Source organism: Ammospiza caudacuta, chromosome 23 (genome assembly GCF_027887145.1).
Source record: "Ammospiza caudacuta isolate bAmmCau1 chromosome 23, bAmmCau1.pri, whole genome shotgun sequence".
Taxonomy (NCBI): Eukaryota; Metazoa; Chordata; class Aves; order Passeriformes; family Passerellidae; genus Ammospiza; species Ammospiza caudacuta.
The window spans coordinates 7,588,042-7,613,996 of record NC_080615.1 but is presented as its reverse complement, the minus strand read 5'-3'; the positions used below and the strand labels follow the sequence as shown (position 1 = coordinate 7,613,996).

At 45.1% G+C, this 25,955-nt stretch overlaps 1 protein-coding gene across 1 annotated transcript in view; it reads right to left on the bottom strand.

Moving 5' to 3' along the window:
* Positions 1-756: 756 nt before the first annotated feature.
* The window catches only part of SIK2 (salt inducible kinase 2), a 36,164-nt gene continuing 10,965 nt past the window's right edge, over positions 757-25,955 (bottom strand). The window contains exons 4-15 of the mRNA XM_058819010.1: positions 24,049-24,210; positions 15,811-15,935; positions 14,263-14,386; positions 13,812-14,032; positions 12,577-12,729; positions 10,683-10,847; positions 7,923-8,151; positions 7,026-7,310; positions 6,211-6,374; positions 5,655-5,780; positions 4,669-4,760; positions 757-4,028 (exon numbers count right to left, since the gene is read on the bottom strand). Coding sequence (XP_058674993.1) covers positions 3,512-4,028; positions 4,669-4,760; positions 5,655-5,780; positions 6,211-6,374; positions 7,026-7,310; positions 7,923-8,151; positions 10,683-10,847; positions 12,577-12,729; positions 13,812-14,032; positions 14,263-14,386; positions 15,811-15,935; positions 24,049-24,210 — 2,363 coding nt within the window. The 3' untranslated portion in view covers positions 757-3,511. The remainder of the gene's footprint in view (positions 4,029-4,668; positions 4,761-5,654; positions 5,781-6,210; positions 6,375-7,025; positions 7,311-7,922; positions 8,152-10,682; positions 10,848-12,576; positions 12,730-13,811; positions 14,033-14,262; positions 14,387-15,810; positions 15,936-24,048; positions 24,211-25,955) is intronic.

Below are 25,955 nucleotides of genomic sequence, written 5' to 3'. Positions count from 1 at the left end.
CAGCCTTAAAATTGTGCCTGAATTCAGTGAATTCAGACACAATTAGAAGGTTCTTTTTGGATTTCCCAGGCCTGCTCAGCAGCTGAGCTGCATGCACTGAATTCAGGCACAATTTTAAGGCTCCTCTTGCATTTTCCAAACCAATTCAGCAGCAGGGTCATGTACACTGAATTCAGGCACAATTTTAAGGCTTTCCTTGGATTTTTCAGACCAGCTAAGCAGAAGAGCTTTGTACATTGAGTAGCAGAAGCAGCCTTAAAATTGTGCCTGAATTCAGTGAATTCAGGTACAATTTTAAGGTTCTTTTTGGATTTCCCAAGCCTGCTCAGCAGCAGAGCTGAATACACTGAATTCAGACACAGTTTTAAGGCTTTCCTTGGATTTTTCCAACCAGTACAGCAGCAGGGCTGCATGCACTGAGTTCAGCCCCAGGGTCACAGCAATGTCACCAGTGATGTTAAAACAAGAGCTGCTGAGGATCTTTCCACTGGTTTTTGATCTCATTTTAATTAATTTTGAACGAGCCTTGTGTTAATGAAAGCGCCAACCCTGTGGCACCAAGTTTCGCAGTCTTTCATATTTGGCAAAAAGTCAGTGGTGCCAACAACCCCAAGCGTGTCAGAACCGTGGGGAGCAAAGCTCATCTAGAAAATCCAGTGTTTGCAGCAGACATCCATTGTTTTGGTGCCTCAGAGAGAAAATAACTTGACCCCAATGAAGACAAGAGTGGCACGCGCTGCTTTAGCTCACTAGAAATTTAAAAAATGAAATGCACATATTCTTTATTTTGTATTAATACACTGTAACTGCTTTACAGAGTCCAGCAGATCAGTTGCATGTAAATACTACAGATGAACTTGCCAAACTGGAGCTCACAAAACTAGTGCATTTATCCCAAAGCAGAGACTAAACCCTCTAAATCCTTAAAAAAATACATTAAAGAACATACCACACACACACATATTGCACTTTTCTCCGTATGAAATTTGTACCCCATATACATCACACCAAAGTCTCTTCAAAGGAGGCTGTAGTACAAGATAATAAAGCTAATAATTACTCTAACAGTAGTGTACACAGTTCTCTAACGTTAGAACAGAAGAGATTGGAACAAAAAAGCCACTTCAAAGGAGTGGGAAGCGGTGCCCAATGGATCCTCTCTGTATGAGAAGGCTTCAGAAGCCTTTTAGTCCTAATTGGCTTAAAGGAAATTACATGAAATGTTAAATATGCTTTTGGCCGAGGGGAAGGAGTCAGTCTAAAAACTACATTAAAAAATACTGCAGCTCCCCCTGCCCAGCCCTGCAAAGCTCCAAGGAGCTCCCACTGCTTGGCACATCCTGCTAAATGAATTGCAGAGCTCCAGAACGGAATTATTTTTATCCTGTGAGTCCTGAAACGTGCAGGCTCCTGGAGCTGGATGGGGAAGGAAGTGGTTATTGTTCTGGCAGTCCCCCAGCTCGTGGAGCAGCACTGGGAGCAGCTTTCCCTGCCCAGGAGCAGATCCCACACTGCACAAGGGGTGGGGAAGGGGCAGAGCAAGGCCAGGGCTCTGTTTGCTCCTTGCTCCTGCTCTGCTCTGCCGCAGGTTCTGTCAGGCTCCCTCCCTCCAGGTGTCACTGGGTCTGTGTCACACAGATTTCCTTCTGAAGGGAAGGAAACAAACCCTTTTCTCTTTAAAGCAGCTTTCTGGCCATCTTTATCTCGTGACCCCTGCTCCTCCAGCTCTCCTTTGTGCTGCCTTGAGGATCCCTGCGCTGGCAGAGGCGGAAGCTGAGCCAGAGCAGGTTCCAGAGTTGTCTCTACCTGCCCACACAGGGACCAGGTGCCTTCTGTCACCCGTTAAACCCTTCTCCCCTTCACACAGGGTGCCTAAACCCCTCCTATGCCGTGTTTTAATGTGATCTTATTGCTGTAAACGCTGATTTTCACCTCCCTCTGCCCTGGGGATTTGCAGTATCAAAGACCAAACCTTCCAGCAAACTCTGGTGTGATCAGCACAGTTCCTCTCTCTCTCTCTTTGTGCTTTGATGAAGCTGCAATTGTGCTTAATGTTTGCTCAGGCAAGGGCTGGCCTGGCCCACAGCACCACCTCAGGGTCAGAGCCAAAGCCCAAAGTGGAACCTCAGCTTCCTGCAGCTCCCTGAGCCTCCCCCCTCCTGGGACTTGGATTTCATGAGTGGAAAGTTGTGGAGACACAGCTCCAGGTGGAGCTGGGGCATCCCTTGAAATGGCTGGCACATCAAGAGGCTGATGCTGAAATATTGCTGTGATACTTTCAGTGTCCTATATACACGAGCCATTCAAGCACTGAGGAAGTTAAACCTGCCCCACACGGTGGGACGTGTGCTCTGAAGGGACTTTGGCCACAGCAGGGATATAAATGGGGTATTGTCTACTTTCTTCAGAAAAAAGCATATAGGCTGATAAAGAACTGAAAAAGGCACAGCACTATCACTTCACAGGGGTGTTTTTTTTTTTTACTTTTTATAAGCTCATTGTTTGTTTTTTTTTTTATCCTTAAAGTTCTAAAACCCTAAATAATTGTCCAAATATACAAAGCTCAAGAAACCACCAGCAACACATACTGCAAATTCAAAACACAGTTTTGTTTGCTTGTTTGTTTTTAAAATGCAACCCAGGGACAGGTGGATCCTTTCCAGCGAGCAGAATTCCTCCCGAATGAGGGGGTGATTTTAAAAGCCACCCAGGTGGATTTTATTTGTTTTTTAAATGCCATTTCCTGCAGGTCTTGCTGTCTTTCATGGCTCTCTTACCTTCTGTCTCTGCTGGCTCATCCTTGATCCTCCAGAATTCCAATCCCCACCCCGAGGTCTCTCCACACAGTCCCAGGCTCCTTGTGACAAAGTCAGGTCCAGATTCCTTCAGCAGACAGTGAAGAGCTCCTTGGCAGGTTTGGGAAATCCTGTTTGGGTGCCAGCAGGAGGAAGGGGAGGCTGCCTGAGACGCTCAGGGCTGGCCACAGAGGAATTCCAGAGCAGGAGCTCAACCCAAGTGCAGCTTCCCCTGGATTCCACCTCGTGCTCCCGTTCTCCAGAGGATTTCAGTTGCCATCAGCGCAGACCCAAATCTACCCTGAATTTCTGTGAAAAACTATTGCTTTTATTGCCAAGAAGTACGAGAAGTGTGCGCTCACTCTCCTCTCTGAGTGGATGGTGGATGAATGCTGCCAACTCCCCGGATGTTTTCAGAAGGGGCCTTTTCCTTCCTCTGAAATTCTCCTTTTTTGCCTCCTTCCACGCAGACTTGGTGGGATGAAGCTGCTGTTGAACTCCCTGTTCTCCAGCCCCTGCCACTGGGGCCAAACACCTCCTGCTTTTTTATTTTCCTTCCAGCCAGGTGGATTTTCAGTTCCCCTGTCAATCTGAGAGTCGAAAAACTTCGACGGGGTGGGTAGGAACAGGGCGAAGAAAAAAAAAAAAAAAAACAACCAAAACCCAACCAAAAATTCACATGCTTCTCCTTTTGTCCTTCCAGCGTGCCCTGGCTGCTAATTGACCAGGACATACCCACCGTGCTGGGGATCCACAGCCTCCATCATCTCACAATCAAAGAGTCCGGGCAGCTCTGGCAGGGAGTCGTAGCTGGGCTGAGGCTCTGCAGAGCTGCTCTGGCTCTCGGGCACTGCCCCGGGGCTCTGGGGGGCAGAGGGCACGGCAGGCAGCTCACAAGTCTGGTAGGGGAACGGGAGGGGCTGTGCCGGCTGTGCCTGCCCCGGGCTGGGCTCCAGCTGCACCTTGGGGAACTGCCTGAGGAAGGGCTCGAAGGGCAGCTGCCCCGAGGAGGGCTCCAGCACGGGGCTCAGGGGCTGCTGCAGGCTGAACTGGGCTGGCTGCTGGGGCTGCTGGGGCTGCTGGGGCTGCTGGGGCTGCTGGGGCTGCAGCTCCTCCGGGCAGGGCAGGGGCAGCGGGCTGGCCCGGGGGTACGAGCTCTCTGCTATCTGCATCTGGTTAAAGTAGGCCTGCAGCTGGGACTGCTTCTGCAGGAACAGCCTCTTCTGGTGCAGCCTGCAGGCAGGACAGAAAAAATGGTTATTCTGGCCATTTGGGCCACTCACACGGCCCAATCCTGCTCACTGACTGCTGCAGCACAGCACAGCTATCACCTTCCAGTGCTATCAAACATCTCCTCTGCTAACTCTATCACACATCTCCTCTGCTAACTCTATCAATTTTTTAAGCTAACCCCATGCATTGTTTAATTCACTTTGTTAAGAACAAGATGCATTTTTTGTGTTTGTGTTTTAAAGCCTGAAGATCAGGCAGAGAAATTTGTAGACATATGTTCTTGCTTTTAAAAGAAGTTTTGAAGTGAAACTTTCCTTTTTCAGATCACGTCTAAATAGACAAAGAGAGTTCCAGTTCTTTTGTTACTCTTGAGAGTAATTTTTGTGCCTAATTTGGGGGATTCTCACCTGTGCTCCTGCTGTATTTTAAAGCCTGCTGTTCACTGCTCTGGGGAATTTGGGAGCTGAAGATCAGGCAGAGAAATTTGTAAACATATGGAAGAACTTGTTCTTGCTTTTAAAAGAAGTTTTGAAGTGAAACTTTCCTTTTTTTTTAGATTATTTCTTAATGGACAAAGAGAGCTCCAGTTCTTTTGTTACTCTTGAGAGTAATTTTTGCGCAGAATTTGGGGGATTCTCACCTGTGCTCCTGGAGCTGCTGCTCCAGACTCCGGGGCAGCTCCTTGCAGTAGAGCTGGCAGGTGTTGGGAGCTTTGGAGAGCAGAGTGGGCTTCTGCAGGGAAAGCAGAGCTGCTTTAAATGCCTTTTGATTTAATGAATGAGTCCAGAAACATTTTCTACCCCTGTAACTGCCCAGCTGTCCACAGAGCCACTCTCTAAACCCACAACAGTGCCCATTGGCTTCTAACCCTTAGACACGATTTTTGCAGGGGAGATTATGCCATAAAAATCCATGGGAAGCTTCTTCCCAAGTGGAAGAAGCTGCAAGCTGGAAAACTGGGGGAAAAAACCAGTTTTTAATGAACTAAAGGTATATGAAAATGGGCTTGAAATAAAGGGGTGCAGAAGAGAAAAGCCCAGGGGGTTAAGAAGTGGCTCCTTGGGTGCTGATGCAGAACCCTAAAATCTCCTCTTTGGGCCCCTTCTGCCAAGCTGTGGGGTCTGCTCTGACCCTTGGGCCTGTCTGCAAGCAGAGGGTGTTGTTCCATCAAAAGGGGATCACCTTCAGCAGCCACACCATTGTTTTCCAGTTGTTCAGTAACTGAGGGATCTCGAAGCTTGCTTTCATTTCAATCTCGCTTATAGTTTCCATATTCTCAAAATCTTTTGCCAGGCAATCATATTGATAAGGCTTTCCTGTTTCATCTTCCCCAACAGGGCAGAGCAGGTCGGGGCAGAGGAGGGTGGGGCAGGGCAGGGCAGGGCAGGGCAGGGTGGCATCCACAGGGCAGGGTGGCATTCCCAGGGCAGGGCAGGGCAGGGTGGCATTCCCAGGGCAGTGTCGCATTCACAGGGAGGGCAGTGTGGCATCCACAGGGCAGGGTGGCATTCCCAGGGCAGGGTGGCATTCACAGGGCAGTGTGGCATTCCCAGGGCAGGGTGGCATTCACAGGGCAGTGTGGCATTCCCAGGGCAGGGTGGCATTCCCAGGGCAGCACAGGGGTACCTGCAGCCGGTGTTTCAGGTACTGGGTCTCCAGGCTCTGCCTCCGGGACAGCAGCGGGGGCTGTGCACCACTGGGGAAAGCAGCTGGAGCCTCCTGCTGCTGCTGCTGCTGCTGGGAGCCTTCCTCCTGCAGGGGGAAGAGGAGCAAGCTGCATGGCCAGAAAGGCTCCCTTAAGCCTTGCTTTGAGGGTTTTCCCTGGCAGAGGTTCTGTCGTGTTCCTGTTCCACTGAAAACAACTGGGAGCTGTTTAACCTTCACTCTGCACATCAATCTGTGTGTAACTGCAATCTGCTCCTTGCAGCTGTGCCTCCCCCAAGAAAAGGTGACACTGGCCTTTGCTAAACCCCAAACACCCCTCAGACTGAAAGCAGTGGCTGTTGGGTTTGGGAAGCTGGCAGAGTGGGCAAAGGCTGCAAATTCTGCAGTCTGGGGAAGGCAGAAAGGAGAAAGGGACATTGAATCTGTCCATCAGCTATTCCCAGATCTCCACACCACCTCATCCTCTCCCGGTCTTTCCCACAGCACTGAGATGGAGCTCGAGTTCTGCTTTAATTACCTGTGCAGGGCTGTTAATGAGGTCCTGCAGCTGGGTGGCAGCTGATGTCAGGGAAGGCTCCTCCTCTGATCCCATCTGCTCGTACAGCAGCTGCACTTTGTTCAGCTCCAGGATTCCTTTGGTTCGTGCCAGGTTCTGGAGGTGCTGCCTAAATGCTACAATTCCTGCAGAGGGAAAGGAAAGGGAACAGGGAAAGGGAACAGGGAAAGGGAAAGGGAAAGGGAACAGGGAAAGGGAACAGGGAAAGGGAAAGGGAACAGGGGAAGGGAACGGGGAAAGGGAACAGGGAAAGGGAACAGGGAAAGGGAAAGGGAACAGGGGAAGGGAACGGGGAAAGGGAACAGGGAAAGGGAACAGGGAAAGGGAACAGGGGAAGGGAACAGGGGAAGGGAACAGGGAAAGGGAACAGGGAAAGGGAACAGGGAAAGGGAAAGGGAACAGGGGAAGGGAACAGAGAAAGGGAACAGGGAAAGGGAACAGGGAAAGGGAAGGGAAGGGAAGGGAAGGAAAAGGAAAAGGAAAAGGAAAAGGAAAAGGAAAAGGAAAAGGAAAAGGGAAAGAAAAGGAAAAGGAAAAGGAAAAGGAAAAGGGAAAGGGAAAGGGAAAGGAAAAGGAAAAGGAAAAGGAAAAGGAAAAGGGAAAGAAAAGGAAAGACCCCTTGTCAGAATAATCTGATTTTCTGGTCAGCCCAGGAGATAAACTGAGTGATAACGGAGCCACAGCTGAGCACAGAGGGCACTTCCTGCTGTGCCTGGGTGTCTGTGCCATTAGAGCAGGGTGTTGAACAGCTGATTGGTGCTGCACGGAGCAGTTACCTTGCGTGAGGGAGGTGTCGGAGGCGCGGCGGCCCTCGCGGAAGCTGACCGGGGAGCGGTTGTGAGCCTCTCGCTTCTGGCAGCTCAGGGCCTGCATGGCGGGGTTGGCAGGCCTGAGCCCCAGGAACGGCGAGGTCACCCCTGGGGGCTGCTGGCTGCTCAGCACCATCTCCTTCAGGGAAGGGGTCTCGCCCAGGAATTTGAGGTCCCTCTGCACCGAGCCCATGTCGTACTCCGAGTCGATGCTGCCCAGGGAGGAGTTCTCATCCAAGGAATAGACTTTCCCTGGGACAAAACAACCCAAAACCCAGGATAAGAGTGAGAATCAGCACCACTGACTCCAGCTACTCCTGCCAACAGTAGCTATCTTAGAGTGAACAGCCAAAGAAATCAATTTGGACAAAGGAATTGTCAAGTGAAACTTGCAGTACAATAATGGGGACTTGCTGCTGGGTTTTGCAGTATCTTGCAGCAGCCAGACACCCTGCAGATCTTCACCGGAAAGGGTTCAGGGCTTTTTAAATCCTGAAAAATATGCAGCCCGAAAGGCTTGGTCACCTCACTGGTGCTGGAGTCCAGAGGGTTTCATTTCCCCACTGCTCTCTGCCAGCTCACCTTTAGGGGATGAATATTTTGATTTGATGATTTGGGGACATTCAGTTGAAAAAACAGCCAATTTTGCCACATTTCCCAGTAGCTTTTGGGGTTTTGCATGAGTTTAATCACCTGTAAATTCGCTGCTCTGATTTCATACTATCTCAGCAAATTTTGGGGCATTTTGTGTTTTTTTTTTTTTTTTCCTTTGTCTTTTCTAGTAAATAGAAAGTGTCTTGTACTCATCACTCATAAACCCTGATCCCCAGCCGATCAGAGAATGAGCTTTGAGCTGAGCTGTACCTGTGCCTGGCACCATCACCAGCTGGTTGGTGACCTCAGCCAGGGTGTGCCTCCTCTTGCCCCCTCGAGCTGCCTGCAGGGCAGCGAAGGCCTGGGCTGGGTCCTCCTCTGCCTCTCCTTCGGCCTCGATTCCTTCATCAATGGAGGTTTCCATCATGCTGGAGGGCAGGGACTGGCACCCCTTCCTCATCACCACGGGGGGCACGGGGTCCAGCAGGCAGCCATTCACCTGGGGGCACAGGGACAGCTCTGTTTGTGCCCAGCTCTGTTTGTGCCCACCTTTGTGCCCACCCTTCTTTGTGTCCACCTTTCCTTGTGCCCATCTCTGTGCCCACCTTTCTTCGTGCCCACTTCTGTTTTGTGCCCAGCTTTGTGTCCTGCCCAAAGCATCACCCCCACAAACAGCAACTCCCTGGCCCGAAGGAATTGGGATCTTTAACTCTGCTGAGTTAAGTAAGATTTGCCATGTACAATTCTTCATTTCCTATTTACACTCCCTTAACACTCAATTCCCTACAACTAAATATTCTTATTCCCACAGTTCTGTGCTCTCCAGGACTGGGGTTTTTTGGGTTCTTTTTTTGGGTTTTTTTTGAGTTATTAAAAACTTTGCCAGCTTAGCCATAAGCATAAAATATTTCTGGAATGTGCAACACTGCTGTTCCCCCCTTCCTATACCTACTGTGCTCATTTATCAGGCTCAGATAAACACCAGGAAAAACCCCAGCCTTGCACTTCATCCCTGCAGGACTGTGCTCAGGAATAACTCCATAAATGCACCTTTTCCCAGCACAACTCCACTTGATTTATGTTGTTCCCCTGCAAACACAGGTTGCCTGGAGAAGCTGTGGAATCTCTCTCCTTGGATTTACCCAGCCTGATAAAGCCCTGAGCAGCCTCCCACAGCTCTGAATCAGCTTTAGAGGCACCTCCCCAGCCCAAACTGCTCCTGGGATTTTAATTCTGGTTTTATTCTCCAAGGCACTTTGCCATATGAAATTCTTTGCCATATGAAATTATATGGGTTTTAAGGAAAAAAATTATTTTAATATATTTAATTATTTCTATTTATTATTTATTTTAATGTACTAAATTACTTTATTATTTATATATTTAAAATATTTTATGAACATTCCATTTAATTATATTAGTATTATATATATAAATATAATATACTAAAATATTATGTATATACATTATATATATACACATACATTATATATTATATTATATTATATTATATTATATTATATTATATTATATTATATTATATTATATTATGTTCTATTATATTATGTTATGTTATATATTATATTATATCATATTATATTATATTATATCATATCATATTATATTATATTATATTATATTATATTATATATAAATTTATTTATTTATTTATTTATTTATTTATTTATTTATTTATAAATATTTTCATGTCCTGCAGCTTTTGGGGCCTCCGTCCCGTAATTACTGCTGCACAAATAGGATCACACTGGGTAAAATATGGATGGAAAATCCATGTTTTATCCAATCCTTTACCACAAAAGCTGGCACTGCTGCAGCTGATTTTATGTAAAGCCATTTTTTTGGGAGCTATTCCTGAATTTTCCTCCAAGTTCTTGGGTATTTTGAAAAGAAGGAGTGTTTGGAAAAGAGCTTTCACTGCATGGACAGCAACCCTTAACAAATGGTCTTGAGGCAGAACTATGTGGTAGGAAAATACCAAGAAACAGCTATAAGTAATTTAAACAGCAGTAAAACGATGATTCCTGCACAGGAGAACTCTGGCTCTGCTGAGTTTTGACTGAGTGGATTTTACCTCTAAATTTCATTTTTTTGAACACCTTCCTTCCCATCTGGGACTTCCCCACTCAAGGGCCTGGCACTGATGTGGCAGAAAGGAGGAGCAGAACCCATCCCACGTTGGCTCCCTGCAGATTTTCCAGGGATCAGAGCCCGGAAATCTTTAGTGCTCATGTCCTACAAAAATTAAGAATATTCCCAAGTGAGCCCTGACACCTCACTGCTGTCACCAGCTGCTGACCTACCCTGGCCAAAGTGCAGCTATAAAGCAAAATAAAGCTGGAAATGTTAATTTTGAAGAGCCTTTGAACTGGTTTGTGCTTTGCAGCTGCCACAGACCACACAAGGAGCCCGAGCTGAGAACCAGGGCCACACTTCTGGTGCTGGGAACAAACCAGGGAGCAATAAACCCTTCAAACTGGCAGGCAGGAAATCAGACCCCAGCTGGCACCAGGCAGGAGAAATACGCTGAAATTCAAGTTATAACGTGGTGCAACACCAGAGAAAACAACAGAGGTTTTATGAGAATCACATAGTTCATAAATGTAATTATTTTAAGCTATTTCCCCTCTCTAATTGCTGGAGCTCCTTTTGGACACTTCAGCTGCATCCAGGACCCCTTTGTGTAAGAAGGAATCTTCAGAGCTCTTGAAAATACATTTTAGAAGAACAAGGGAAGGAAATCCACTTTTTTTTTGTTTTTTCCCCCTTTCCAAAAGCAATGTGGTGAGAATGGAATGAGAGCAAAGAACAGGAGGCAGAAGAATGATGAAAAAAGACACAGCTCTGGGGAGTCACAGGGAAGGAGAATTTGGAATACCTACAGCTCTTGATGCTTAAATACTTAAATTTCAGGAAGCACTGCTGTGCTTTTAAAAGAAAACAATATTTTTTAGCTGGAATGATGTCTGGAAAAAAACCATAAACAAATAATAGGGTGATTTCAAGCTGTACCTTTGGTGTCTCAACCCTTTCCTCTTCCATGAAAGCTGCCTCTCCCTGGCAGCTGGAGGGAGGGAAGGAAAAGGTTTCTGCTCCTGAGGCTGAGGGGAGCCCTGGAGACTGCAGCAGCCTTGGGTTTGGGGAATGCAGGTTCACCGAGGGCACCACGGCCTGGGCCTGCAAAACACAACTGAAAAACTCAAAACTGGAACGGTCTGAGGTGGGGAGCGACATCCAAAGTCACGGAACAATGTGCAGCCCGGTGCCAAAGCAGAACTGCAAGATTTATTTCTTGGTTCAGGATGAAGAACATTCTTAGCCTTTAAAGCTGTTTAAAAAACAACATTACCACCCCCAAACCAGCCAGGCCAACCCCAAATGGAATCAAGCTCAGTGCTTATTGAAGCTGACTTATTCCCAGCAGCACAGGCAGAGTTTGGGGATTTCTGGTGCTCTAAAATTCCTTTTTTATATTGAGTTCAAACCCCCTGACTGCTACCAGGAGGCTCGGGAATGGTTTCAATGATTTTTTTTGGGAAATTTCCTAAAGATTAGGAAAGCAGGGATGTTTTCCCCTGGTTTTGAGCCTTTATTTCCTGGAGTGCAGTACCCACAGCACTGGCCAAGAGGAAACAATCACCCTCAGCCAGGAGCTGTGGTGCCACCATGTGTGAAAACAAATTATCCTTGGGACAACTGGGAGGCTGTAACTGAAGAATAAAGTGGGAATGTGGCTCTAAAATGCAGGAATTCAGTACAAGAGGTGTTTTATTCCTCCTTGTTCATCCTGCTTTTAACACATCTTAAAATTCATCATTAGTACATCTTAAAATTGATCATTTTCTCTGCGATACTGTGACTTTCTATCACAAGAACCAAGCTTAAACCTGGGTTTAATCTCTGCCATGCTGTTCCTGGACCTGTTTTCATAACTGAAGCTGAGCTTCACCTCAGCAGAACCCAAATATCCCAAGGGGAATTTTGCTGCCTGTTCCAGGTCAGCCTTCCCAAGGCACCACCAGGAGAAGAGCAACGAGATCCTCGCTAAAACCAAACCCAATATTTGCATTTTAAATTTCAGGATGAAACTACACCAAGCAAAGAGGGATTCTAGGTAGGAAGGGATGGATTTTAAAGGGGAATGAGGCAGAGCAGCCCAGGGGTGAGGAGGGAGCTGACCGTGGCTGTGGTTTGCTCAGTGATGGCGCTGGGCCGGCATTTTAAGGTTCAGGATGAAACCTCACCAAGCAGCAATATTTAAAATGCAATATTTGCATTTTAGGCTTCAGAATGAAACAACACCAAGCAGTGAGGGATTCTAGATGGGAAGGGAGAGATTTTGGAGGGGAATGAGGCAGAACAGCCCAGCAGTGAAGAGGGAGCTGATCTAGGCCATGGTCTGCTCAGCGATGGCGCCGGGCTGCCATTTTAACATTTTAAACTCCGGGATGAAAACATCATCAAGCAGTGAAGGATTCCAGGTGGGAAGGGAGGGATTTTGGAGGGGAATGAGGCAGAGGAGCCCAGGGGTGAGGGGGAAGCTGACCTTGGCCACGGTCTGCTCGGCGGTGATGCTGGGCCAGCATTTTGAGCATTTTAACAATTTTAAACACCAGGATGAAACCCCACCAAGCAGAGAGGGTCCCCAGGTGAGAAGGGAGGGATTTTGGAGGGGAATGAGGCAGAGGAGCCCAGAGTTGAGGAGGGAGCTGACGTTGGCCACCGTCTGCTTGGCTGGAGCTGACCTTGGCCATGGTTCGCTCGCCGATGGTGCTGGGCCGGCATTTTGAGCATTTTAAGCTCCAGGATGAAACCTCACCAAGCAGAAAGGGATTGCAGGTGGGAAGGGAGGGATTTTGGAGGGGAACGAGGCAGAGCAGCCCAGGGTGAGGAAGGAGGAGCTGACCTTGGCCACGGTCTGCTCGGCGATGGTGCTGGGCCGGCGCTGGCGCGCGTCCACGCGCTGCTCCACGGGGAAGCTGCTCCGGTGCGACTTCAGCCTCTCCACCAGCAGGTAATAGATGGCAGCAAAGTGGTTGTAGCTCTTGTTCTGCAGGGACTGCAAAAAAATAAATAATAAAGCACAGTGTAGGAATGTGCCCCCTGTTGATGGAGGGCCTGAAATATTCTTTGTCAGCTAAAAAGGCAAAAAGCCCAGAAGTTTCTCTCCCGAAGACACCTCATGGGACCTTTGGAGCTTCACCTCACATGTGGGGCTGAGGACAGGTGTGTTGTACCCCTATTTGAGGGGTTTCACCCCTATTTCAGGGTGCTTTACCTCATTTGAGGTCTTTTACTCCCATTTCAGTATGTTTTACCCTCATTTCAGTGTGTTTTACCCCAATTTCAGTGTTCCACCCCCATTTCAGTGTGTTTTACCCCAGTTTCAGTGTGTTGTACTCCAATTTCAGTGTGTCTCACCTCCATTTGAGGTTTTACCCCCATTTCAGTGTTTTACCACCATTTCGGCATGTTTCACCTCCATTTCAGTGTGCTGTACCCCAATTTCAGTGTGTTTCACCTCCATTTGAGGTTTTACCCCTATTTGAGGTGTTTTACCCCCATTTCAGTGGGCTTTACCCCCATTTGAGGTGTTTCACCCCCACTTCAGTGTTTTTTACTCCTATCTGAGTTTTACCCCCATTTCAGCATGTTTTACCCCCATTTGAGGTGTTTCGCCCCCATTTCAGTGTGCTTTACCCCCATTTCAGTGTTTTACCCCCATTTCAGTGTTTTACCCCCATTTCAGCGTGTTTCACCCCCATTTGAGGTTTCACCCCATTTCAGCATGTTTCACCCCCATTTCAGCATGTTTCACCCCCATTTCAGCGCGTTTCACTCCCATTTGAGGATTCACCCCCATTTCAGTGTGTTTTACCCCCATTTCAGCATGTTTCACCCCCATTTCAGCGTGTTTCACTCCCATTTGAGGATTCACCCCCATTTCAGTGTGTTTTACCCCCATTTCAGCATGTTTCACCCCCATTTCAGCGTGTTTCACTCCCATTTGAGGTTTCACCCCCATTTCAGTGTGTTCTACCCCCATTTCAGTGTGTTCTACCCCCATTTCAGTGTGTTCTACCCCCATTTCAGCGTGTTTTACCCCCATTTCAGTGTGTTTCACCCCCACCTGAGTTTTACCTCCACAGTTTTCTGCTGGTCGATGCCCAGGCTGTGCATCAGCCTGAGCACCTGCTCGTTGTACTCGCCCAGGGAGGGCTGGTTCTCCTCTCCTGCCGGGTACAGGATTGGCCTCTGGGCAGGAACCTCCACCAGCATCCACTTGTGCTCCTTGATCTGAGCAATGCTCAAACGTTTGGAGGGGTCCAGGACCAACATTCTCCTGATCAGGTGCTCACATTCTGTTGGAAAGGGGAAAAAAAAATATAACAATTTTAAACTTAGCGACCTACAAGCCCAGAAATGCATCACTGCTGCTAAAAACCTCTCAAAACAAGACTAAAAATCACATTAAAGTGGAGGAAAAGCCAAAATCTTCATGGCCAGCAGTGCCATTTCCCCTGCCCGCTTTGTGGTTACCCCAGAACTTATTCAAATCACACCAAAATGAATGAAACCACTCCACTGTTACCTTCTGACATGAAATAAGGGATCCTGAACCTCCCCTCCAGCACTCTCTGCCTCAGGATGGGCAGGGTGGGTCCATCGAAGGGCAGGGCTCCACACACCAGCACGTAGAGCACCACCCCCATGCTCTGTGGGGAAAAAAGGGAATTTCCTGCTCAGTTCCAAGCTCCCAGAAGTGTCTCTGAGGGTGCAAGGCAATTGTTTCTGCAGAAATAATTCTTTTCTGCAGAAAAAGGGAATTTAGATGCAAAGGAGGGAGCTGCACACGGGTGGCTGAGAAGTGAACGCCAACTTCAGCTGAGAATTCAGGATACTTTTATTATAATTTATTTTATTATTCATTCATTATTTCTTTTTATTATTATTATTATTATATTTCATAATGTATTATTTATATTATATAATATTATGGCATATTTAGTATCTATTTATTATTATATTATTTATATATTCATCATTAATATTAATATATTTATTTATTATTATATTATTTATATGTTTATTATTAACATTAATATATATGTATGTATTTATTATGTTATTTATATGTCTGATATTAGTATTATTATATTTATAGGTATTATTTATTTTTTTATTTATTTACTATTAATCTCAGCCTTGCCCAAACAAATCCACCCTCAGACAGCAGCCCCTCAAAGTGAAAAACTGTAATATTTTCAAAGTGAAAACCTGTAATATTTTCCATTTCAAGCCTGTGAGGAGGAGTTTCTATGAACAGTGAGTTTAGGGAATTGTTCAATGTGAGCAAAAGGAGAAATTCTGGGCAAGAGCTCTGCTGCAATTGCTTATTCCTGGAAGGATGCAATGAATTGGCAGTGCCAGTGGGAATGGTTTTGCCATAAAAATCCCAGTGAGAGAACCACAGCAGCCTGACACAGCACTGGCTCTGTCGAGGGGGAAAACGCAGGTGCTGACCTCAAAACTTTGTAAAAACGCTGAGATTTTACAATTAAATATAGATTTTTTTTTAAAGAAAACCCTGAAGTGGGGATTGCTGCAAGCTGAGCACCTTCACTGAATCCTTAACACAGAAGTGAAGGTGATTTTATTTTAAATACCAACACCTTCTCAGGTTAAGAAAAATCTAATACTCCAGATCTGCAGGTAAGAAAAATCAAATATTCCAGATCTGCAGCTTAAGAAAAATCAAAGATTCCAAATCTGCAGTTTCAGAAAAATCAAATATTCCAGATGTGCAGTTTCAGAAAAATTGAATATTCCGAATCTGCAGTTTCAGAAAAATCAAATATTCCAGATCTGCCGCTAAAGAAAAATTGAATATTCCAAATCTGCAGGTTAAGAAAAAATCAAATACTCCAGAACTGCAGGTAAGAAAAATCAAATATTCCACATGTGCAGCTTCAGAAAAATCAAGGATTGCAGATCTGCAGCTTTGGAAAAAATCAAATATTCCAGATCTACAGGTAAAAAAAAATCAAATACTCCAGATCTGCAGCTTAAGCACAATCAAATATTGGTTCCAGCTTGCCAGAGGGGGACTGGAATGCATTAAAATTGAGGATGATGGTACCCAGATGTCCAGCTGGGGTCCCTCGTACTGCTGCCCCTCAAAGACCTCTGGGGCTGCGTAGGGGGGGCTCCCACACCACGTGGTCAGAGGCTCCCCGCTCTTGTAGAAATTCCCAAAGCCAAAATCTGTGGGGAAAAAAAGAAGGGAAAAGGGAAAGTCACTCCAAGCTTCCACTGCAGCACAAAGAATAATTCCAGGCACATCTCACTGTGATTCCACCCCAAATCCTTCTGTGGGGACAATACAAATCCCGCATTGGGATGTTGGATATTCTCTGTTTTTGCTGGTTTTGTGTTGTGGAATTATTGAAACGCTGCAAAACCTTCCCAGCCTGGAGGAGCTTTGAGTACAGCTATAAACAGCCATCGTTAAAATTCAACAAACTGACAGTCCCAGCAGATAAATGAGATTATTGGCTTGCCAAGAGATAATCTGAGATTTCCTGGGCTTTCCTGAGGTGCTTTCTAGCCTGGAATACAAAACAAATTTTGACAAGGTTTGGAGCTGGGAGGGAGGAGCTGTGCCAAGAGCAACAGGATGGGAAAGCACGGGGACTTTAGCTGGGAAGGACAGACAGACTCTAGCTGCTACTGGGGCAGTCTGCAGCCCACAAATAAAACATTCCTTTAAATGTTGCTTTTTATGGCTTTGTGCAGGATCTGCTGCGCTCTGATGTTAATCAGAATTTTTACAATTCAGGGGTGAGAAGCAAAAGGAGCTCAGAGACAGAGGCTGGTGCTTCTCCCCTCGAGCTGGTGCTGCTGTGACAGGGGTGACAAACAGGGTGACACCAGGCTGGGGACGCGGCTCTGAGTGCTCCTGGGAGGTGACAAACAGGACTCTGGGAGGTGACAAACAGGGTGACATCAGGCTGGGAATGCAGCTCTGAATGCTCCTGGGAGGTGACAAACGGGGCTCTGGGAGGTGACAAACAGGGCACAGGCTGATGGTGCAGCTCTGAATGCTCTGAGGTGACAAACAGGACACTGGGGGGTGACAAACAGGGATGCTGGGAGGTGACAAACGGGTTGACATCAGGCTGCTGGTGCAGCTCTGAATGCTCTGAGGTGACAAACAGGGTGACATCAGGCTGTGGATGGAGCTCTGAATGTTCCCAGGGATGCTCTGAGGTGACAAACAGGGCACAGGCTGTGGATGCAGCTCTGAGTGCTCCTAGGGATGCTGTGAGGTGACAAACAGGGCTCAGGATCATGGATACAGCTCTGAATGCTCCTGGGAGGTGACAAACAGGGCTCAGGATCATGGACACAGCTCTGAATGCTCCTGGGAGGTGACAAACAGGGTGACATCAGGCTGTTGATCCAGCTCTGAATGCTCCCAGGCTGCTGGAATGCTGACCAGCAGATCCCAGAGCTGATAAACGCTGTGGTTATCACAGGCTCTGCTGAACCATCCCAATCACCCTGTTTGTGTTGTCTGTGCTGCTCAGAGGAGCCAGAAAACCACGGGAGATCCCTCAGAAGCAGAAAAACAGAGAGAGATTTAACAAAAAATCAGAAAAAGTCACTCAGGAGTTGGTTTGGGGCAGCAGAGCAGAGCTGGGGCTGCTGACACAGAGCTCTGGGGGAAAGGACTGGGGGCTGCTTTCCCAGCAGCCCCTAATGCACCTCTACCTGCAAGACCACTCAAAAACGAAGCATTATGGGGACAGTTTTGGTGTTTGGAGCTGGGATTGAGCACCTTGCAGTGCCCTAAACCCCTGCTACGTGCAGACCGGACTGTCCCAGCGCTGTAGTGAACCAGGGTCAGCACACCCGATAGCCTGCAGGGTGAACCCTGGCACCTGGGCACCACCAAAGGCTGCTGCCAGCCAGGCTGGCTGCCAGGCAGGCTCTGAAGGTCAGGGTGTCACACGGAGCCCAGGGTGTCACACAGGGCCCTGACGGGCAGCGACGGTGACGCCACCGCGGCCCAGGGACGTCACCGGGCCCGGCGGCCAAGGCCGGCTCAGATTCCCAAGCCCTGCAGGAGCCAGGGCTGGAACAGCACAGCACGGCCCTGCTGCCCTCCCTCCTCATCCCCCTGCAGCTCTGCAAAGCCTCCAGCTGCCACAACCCAGGGGGGACAACAGAGCCCACCCCAAATCCCCCCATCCCTCTGGGTAACCCCTCAGCATGGTGTCACCTCTTCCCCTCTTCCCGTTTTCCTCCATTTCCCTTTCCCCCCCTTTTCCCTTTTTTCACCTTTTCCATTTTCCCCTTTTCACCTCTTCCTTTTTCACCTTTTCCCCTTTTTCCTCTTTTCCCTTTTCCCCTTTCCCCTTGTTTCCCCTTTCTCCTTTTTCCCCTCTTCCCCTTTTCCTTTTTCCCCCTTTTCCCTTTCCCCCTCTCCCCTTTTTTCCCCTTTTTCCCCTTTTCCCCCTTTTTCTCCATTTCCCCTTTTTCCTCTTTCCCATTTTTCCCCTTTTCCCCTATGACAGCCAGACCACTGCTGTGATTTTTTTTTATCATTATTCCCTTTTTCTCCCCACAGAACTGCCTTGGCCACGGTGACAATGCCTCAGAAGCACGCAGCCATTCCTGCTCTCCACAGGAGCATTTTGTCACCCCGTGTAGGTGTCCTTAAATCTGCTTTCTGCCCTCACTTATCTCGGATTTGTCAGGTTTTCAACATCCTCATAGTGCAGATAAACATCAGGTTTTTATCTCAGAGCTGCAGCTCTCCCTCGGGTGCCACCCTCATAAATCTTCCTATCAGATTCACAAGTACAAGAACATTTATTTGTAAGCAGAGCTAAAGAAAGCATGACCTGCTTGGGAGCACAAGGATTTCAAATCCTAAAAAAAGTGACATTCTCTGCCTGTCCAGACTGGGATTTAAAGCCACCTCTTTGGAGAAATCACCAAAAAGAAACATGAAGAAATCCAATGTAAGAGAAGCCTCAGGTTTATGTAATTATTATCTTTAGATGATGAATTCTGTAACACTTAATGGTTTTAATTCTGGTCACCAAAGAGAAACATGAAGAAATCTGAGCAGCAAAACGCCAATGTAAGAGAAGCCTCAGGTTTATGCTATTATTATCATGAGATGATGAATTCTGTGACACATAAAGGTTTTATTTCTGGCCACCAAAAAGAAACACGAAGAAATCTGAGCAGCAAAACGCCAATGTAAGAGAAGCCCCAGGTTTATGTTATTAATATTTTTTAAGAGGATGAATTTTCTAACACATAAAGGTTTTAACTCTGGTCACCAAAGAGAAACATGAAGAAATCTGAGCAGCAAAAAGAACAGAGCCAATGCAAGAGAAGTCTCAGGTTTATGTTATTAATATTTTTAGATGATGAATTTTGTGACACATAAGGGTTTTATTTCTGGACCTCAGGAGCAAGGACACACCCTGGAGGTGCTGCTGGCCCCTCAGAGCAGGAGAAGTGCAGAATTTGCAGTGCTGAACTGGCTGGAGAGCAGCTCTTGGCTGGCTCTGTGTGACAGCACAGACGATTGAGCTTCATTAGAAAATCCATGAATGGGAGGCTGTGAACCGCTACCAGAAGGAGCAGCCACAGTGAGTGGGAATTCCTCACCAGCCCCTGAGCCTGCAGTGCTGTCCTGTGCACCCCGACCATGATTTCCCCACTCTGCCTCAGCCCTGCACTTCTAAAGCTCCAATTTCTTCCCTTTTCATGACCAATGGAACACCAGAATCCTTCAGATCTGAATTTCAGCAGCACAAAGCACTGCCAGACACCTCCTGAGTGGCACTGGGCTATTTCATGTAATACAGGAATGAAAACCAGTGCTCTGTATGTCACCAGCTGGCTCTTAGCTTTAAAAAATCCAACTCTGCTCTGCTGTTGGACAAAATAATTCCCTGGGTGGGGGAGATGAGCATTATTTGTTACGGGACACAACTTCTTGTGCTCATCCCTTTTGTCTCCATTATTCTCCCCACACAAATGGCTGGGAAACAATTTGTAAGCACTCCAGCATGGATAACATCCATGAAAACCCTTTCAAAGAAAAAAAAAAATCAGGATTTAGTCAGGATCCTGGATGCTTGCTCCATGGGGCTTCCTCAATTTTTAATTACTGCACTGTCAGTTGAGTTGCCCCACTTTTTTGGAGTGGCCAGGATTCAGTTAAGCACAAAAAAATCATCAGTCTCTCATTCTCCCTCTTCCACCTTGTTCCTCTTTTGCCATTGCTGATCTGTCACAGCCATTCTGGATCCAAAGTGGTCATTTTTAACCCCAAAAATGTCTCATTCCAGAGAAAACATCACTGATATTTGAGGGAAAAAATGTGCTAGCCCTCAAAAAAACCAAAATGAAACAAACATATGCCAGCCACAGAATTCTAAAAAGACTGAAATTGAGCTCATTACCAGAAGACTGAGATTATATAATGGAGTGATCTCCTTAACATTTTCCTGAATCTGCACGTTAAAATATATAAAAAAAACAAACAACAAAAAGCCCAAAAAAAGGCCATCATTTGCAGCATTGTGTTCAGTTGAATAAACCCTGTGTTTGTGCAATCTGCAAATATTGGCTCTGCACAGTTGTGGTATTTGGTTTCTCAATCTCATTACCCCCTTCAGAATAATCCTGAATTTCGAAGGTATCATTTTTTCGAGCGCACATCACGCCAGTGGGATCTGTTTTCCCCTTAAAAATGGGAAAACCAGCCCGAGATTTCAGCCCCATGTGCAACGTGAGGAATGGCAGAGGCACCGCAGCTCCTGCTGAGCCTCCAGCAGGATGGCACAGCCTCTCCCTGGTGCCTCCAGAAGCCTCCCAGAAGGAGCTCCAGAGCTATAATTAATCCATTCTCCTAAAACGAGGAGCAGAACTCAATCTGCCTTGCCTTGCAGAGAGCCACAGGGAGCTTTTGTTGGAGGAGAAATGTGAGCCTGGCAGATAATGGGCACAGAGGTGCTGATAAAGGCAAGGTATGAGCAGCAAACCTGACCCACTTCAGGGGCTGTGCTGAGCAGCCTCTCCTGACGTCAATGCACATTTCCCTGTCCAGCAGCAGCTCCAGCCTCCTTCAGAATAACAGTCCCTGCCTACCTGGGCTGCTGCAAGCTGCAGGGCGTCACAATTCCCTGCAGCACCTCAATCTGGGGCTGCAAGGACAAAAACGGGAGCTGGGTCCCCATTTGGATCTGGGTTTGGGTTTCATGGGTGGATTTCTGGCTGCACAGCAAAGGTGGAGCTCAGAGAGAGCTGAAATGCCTCAGATGATGCCCTCAAAAAGCAGCAAAAACCAAAGGACACAGCACCAGGGCAGCTGCTGAACTTTGGGAATAACCAGGCAGAACTGCCTTGTCAATGCTGAGCACAAATTCCACATTAAACCTGGCAGGGAATTCCTCACCTTCCCCCTTCTAATGGACATTTTATCTCATTGATACCTTCAGTTTTCCTACTTACACTATCATTTAAGGGCTTTAATCCCAACTACCTCACATCTTTTACAAAAAACCTATCAAAGCTCTCACCTCAAATTCTTTACTCGTCCTCTGCTTGTTGTCCAGTTAGAGAGAAAAGATCCTTAAAATTCTGCTTGTCCCTGTCCTTGTAGAGCAATATTAACCCAAAACTGGATTTCAGTCCAGCCTCAGGCATCAGAGGTGGCAATCTTATGAACCCACAGGTTTTGGACCACTTTTGAATGTTAGTTTATTCTCCTGGTGGCTGAAATACAGAGGTGACTTTGTGCATGTTTCAGTGTGTGATAAAAACTGTTGTGTTCTTGAGGAGCAAAAAACTTCAATAAAAAAACTTGGAAGTAGCAGAAAGAACCAAGAGGCCCACTGGAAGCTAAGAAGAGTTTATCAAAAGAATTCATCAGTTTTTGTGCTGTTTTTTCAATTCCTACACGACCTGAAACCAGAGGAAAACCTCAGCTATCAGAGCTGGGATCCTGGCTGCCCTCTGTCCTTCCCCAGCCTGATAAATGAGCCGTGAGCAAGATGAACAACTGGAAGAGGCTGTTCCAGGGATCTGCACAGACCAGATAACCCCAAAAACCCCAGATAAACCCAGTGCAGTTCGTCATCCCTCTCCCCTGCAATGAAAATCCCAACAACTGACTCGGCACAAATCACTGCAAAGCTTCCAGCAGCCTGAACTTTCCTCCAGCTCCTTCAGCAGCCAGGCTGGACATGGAGAGCTCTTATCAACTGATAAGGACTGAGATCCATGGAGGAACCAGTTCATGGGCTCATTTACAGCCCACCTGTAATTAACTCCGTGCACTGGAGAAGTGGAGCAGGACAGAGCTGGTGGAATCTCCTCATCCCATTTCCAGTATAGTTCTAATACATCATTTTCTTATAATATAGTATATATCATAAAATAATAAATCAGCCCTCTGAATCATGGAGTCAAGATTCTCATCTCTTCCCATTTTGGGGTTGCCTGCAAATTCCACAAGGCAGGAGCTCAGTCCAGCATGGAAAATCAGGTGAGTGTGCAGGGAAATTCTGAAATTGCCCCTGGTTCAACTGGGAGCAACCAAGGTGGAGCTCCTGAGAGAGAACTTTAGGTGCAGAGCCTTTCCTATGGAAAAGAGCTGAAATTGCCCCAAATTACACTTAAATATGAATTCCCCATGCCAGAACAGCCCCTGGCTCTCCTGAGATGCTCTGGAGGTAATTTCTCCCAGGGGATTTGCATCCCTGCAGTGCTCAGGACATCCTGGGCAGGAAAAGCTCAGGATGCAGGAGCTGAGAGGAAAACAAGCAGAAGTCACTCTGGAAATCTGAATTCCTGTGTTAGGCAGGTGACTGGCAGCCCTCAGACTGAATTTGGGATTTATTCAGTATTAACTGGCCTGGTGAATCAATTATCTCTCAGCCATGATTCAGGTGCTCTGATTGCTGCTGGAGGTGGGTTCAAGTATGAAATCAGAAATGAGCACAGGAAAAGCACCCCAGAAACAGCAGCAATGCTGAACCCACCTGGGGAAGGCGCCACAACCCTTCCACCATGCCAGAAATGCCAGCAGGGAAGTGAAAAAGTAAAATAATCCAGAAATGTTTCACTATTTCACCTTTCTCAGCCTGAGGAAGGGAAATTCCTTCTCCTTCCTTCTCTCCTTCCCTTCCGGCTCCCCTATTATTGAAGGCTGAAGCTCAACACTCCCCCAAATCAAGAAATTCTCTATTTTACCCATCTCCAGCCTCTCTGGGCTAAAGTCAGCATGGAAGGATCCGTGGAATTGTAATGAAAATGATTTCTATTGCTAGCAACATCTGCTGTGTCTAAATTTATAATTAAAGTGAAATCATGCATGCAAAAAGGAACAAAAAAAATCAATAAGCTCCCATTCTGAGTTATTGTTTTTTTTTTCCTTAATGTTAAAAGAAGTTATTTGATTAACTCTGTTTTACCCTGAACATCTGGCAGCTTTAAAGACAGCCACAAAAAATGTCCATAACTATTATGATGTCTATATACATTATGATGTCTATATATAATATAATGTCTCAATATATATTATTAATATATATAATATATACTAATAATAGATAATGTCTATAACTATTATAATGTCTCTATATTATATATAATTAATACATATATAATATTAATAATATATAAAATATATATAATGTATATAACTATTATAATGGCTAAATATATCATAATGTTTATATATATTATATATTATATATATAATTAATATATATAATCTATTAATTATATACATATTTTATATATATAATGTCTATAACTATTATAATGGCTAGATACATTATAATGTCTATATATATTACAATGCCTATATATGTTATATATAATTAATATATATAACAATACATATTAATAATATATATAATGTCTATAACTATTATAATGTCTCTATATAATAATGTATATATTATATATAGTATTAATATATAGAATATATATTAATTATATATACATAATAGATATAATATATATATAATGTCTATAACTATTATAATGTCCAGATACATTATAATGTCTATATATATTACAATGTCTATATATTATATATAATTAATATATATAATAATATATATTAATAATATATGTATAATGTATATAACTATTATAAAATGTTTATAATGAAATAATTTTTCTTTGTTTTTTTTTGTTTTTCTGGAAGTTAATATTGGAAATCTGGACAGACTTTGACACCCACCATGGAAAAATTCACATGAAAAACCACAATGGAATCTCAGGCAGCACCAAAGGGGGATTTTATTAAAAATTATATAAATATCAAGTGTTATACCTGCTATTTTGATGTTCATGTTGTTGTCCAGCAGGAGGTTCTCAGCTTTGAGGTCCCTGTGCACGATTTTCCTGCTGTGGCAATATTCCACTGCTGACAGGATCTGCCAGAACTTGCGCCGCGCCTCGGCCTCGCTCAGGCGCCCATGGCTGGCCAGGTAATCTGGGAAATACAAATAAATCACCCCAAATCAACCAAATCTGCTTTAATCAGCCTGGACAGCAGGCTGCAACGCTTATTTTTAATGCTTTCGCCCCAAAAAATTAGCACAACAAAAATCAAAGTTTTCCAGGCTCTTAATCAGCAGCCGACCTGCCAAAAAATGGAAAAAATAGGGAAAATTTTTCTTTCCTTTTATAGCTACCTGGTCAATATTTACATTTGCATAATATTTTCCTAATACTTCATATTTTTAAGAATATTTTCTTGGTAATCTAGGAAATAAAAGAAGCAGAACTCTAATAAATCAGGTTTAAATCAGGCTGGGCAGCAAGTAAAAATCATGAAACTCGGTGCTTTCTCCCCCGTAAAATCAGCCTCCAGCTTGTTGTTCTCCCAGCCAAATCTCTGAAAAAATGGAAAAAATAAGGAAAATTTTCTCTTCTTTTATAGCTACCTGGTCAATATTTTTATCATAGTTTCATATTTTTCATTTGCATAATAGTTCGTATTATTATTATTATTATTATTATTATTATTATTATTATTATTATTATTATATTTTAATTTTATCTTTATTTATAATATTATTATTATAATATTTTAATATACCTTCTTCTATGGCTACCTGCTCAGTATTTTTTACTTATATTTTTTTAAACTTAGAATATTTTTACAATATTTTCACATTAGAACTCATGGCAATCTGAGAAATAAAAGCAGCAGAAACCAAGAAAATCAGGTTTAAATGGATTTAGGCAACAAGCTTGAAACTCAATATTTTCTTCCCAATAATCAGCACCAAGAAACTTCAACTTTCAGTTTGTTGTTCTCCCACTCAACCTTTCAAGAAAATGGAAAAACAAAAGGAAATTTTTCTCTGCTCCTTCTTTTATGGCAACCTGGTCAATATTTTCACAACCTGGGAACTCAAATCATGATAAATCAAATAATTCAGGTTTAAATGGACAGGGCAGCAAGCAACAACACTGAAATTTAATTTCTCCCAAATAATCAGCAGAAGGGAACTCAAACCAGTTTCCAACTTGTTGCTCTCCCACTCAACCCTCCAAAAAATGGAAAAAAAGAGGAAACTCTCCTCTGCTCCTTCTTCTGCAGCTACCTGGTCAATATTTCCACAATATTTCCACACCATAATTCATGGGGAACACTTGGAATAATTTACTTCACCATCCTGAACACTTCAAGCTTTAATTCCTCTAAAGTTTCACATCACATTTCACCCTTTGAAGCCTCAGCAGAGGCTGTGTGGTGGATAAACGTATTTTTTTTTAATTTCTGGGAATAAAACCAGCACCCCAAAGGTGCCCATGCTGACCTCTCTCTCCTCTCCACTGCGTCACAGGCAGAGAGAACATTTTGTTTTCATATTTGATTACATTGTAAAAACCAATGGCAGCCCTGAAACCAAAACCTGCATTTATCCTCAGGAACAAAAACAAGGGGAGCAGCAGCAGCTGGGCTGAGGGAGCAGCTTCAGAGCTCTGTTTTGGGGGAAAAATCAGAAATTCAGGGCTGGGATGGGTTCAGAACACCCCAAAAATAATGCGGGTAATGGCCAAGGAGCAGCCAGAGCAGAGATTTTATTGGGATTAATTTTATAGTGATTCAATTTATAGTGATTAATTTTGGCGTGATTAATTTTGGCGTGATTAATTTTATCTTCTACAGCACTTGTGCAACATCAGATCCCAGCAGCAGCACCTTGCCCAGCACAGCTCCAAACC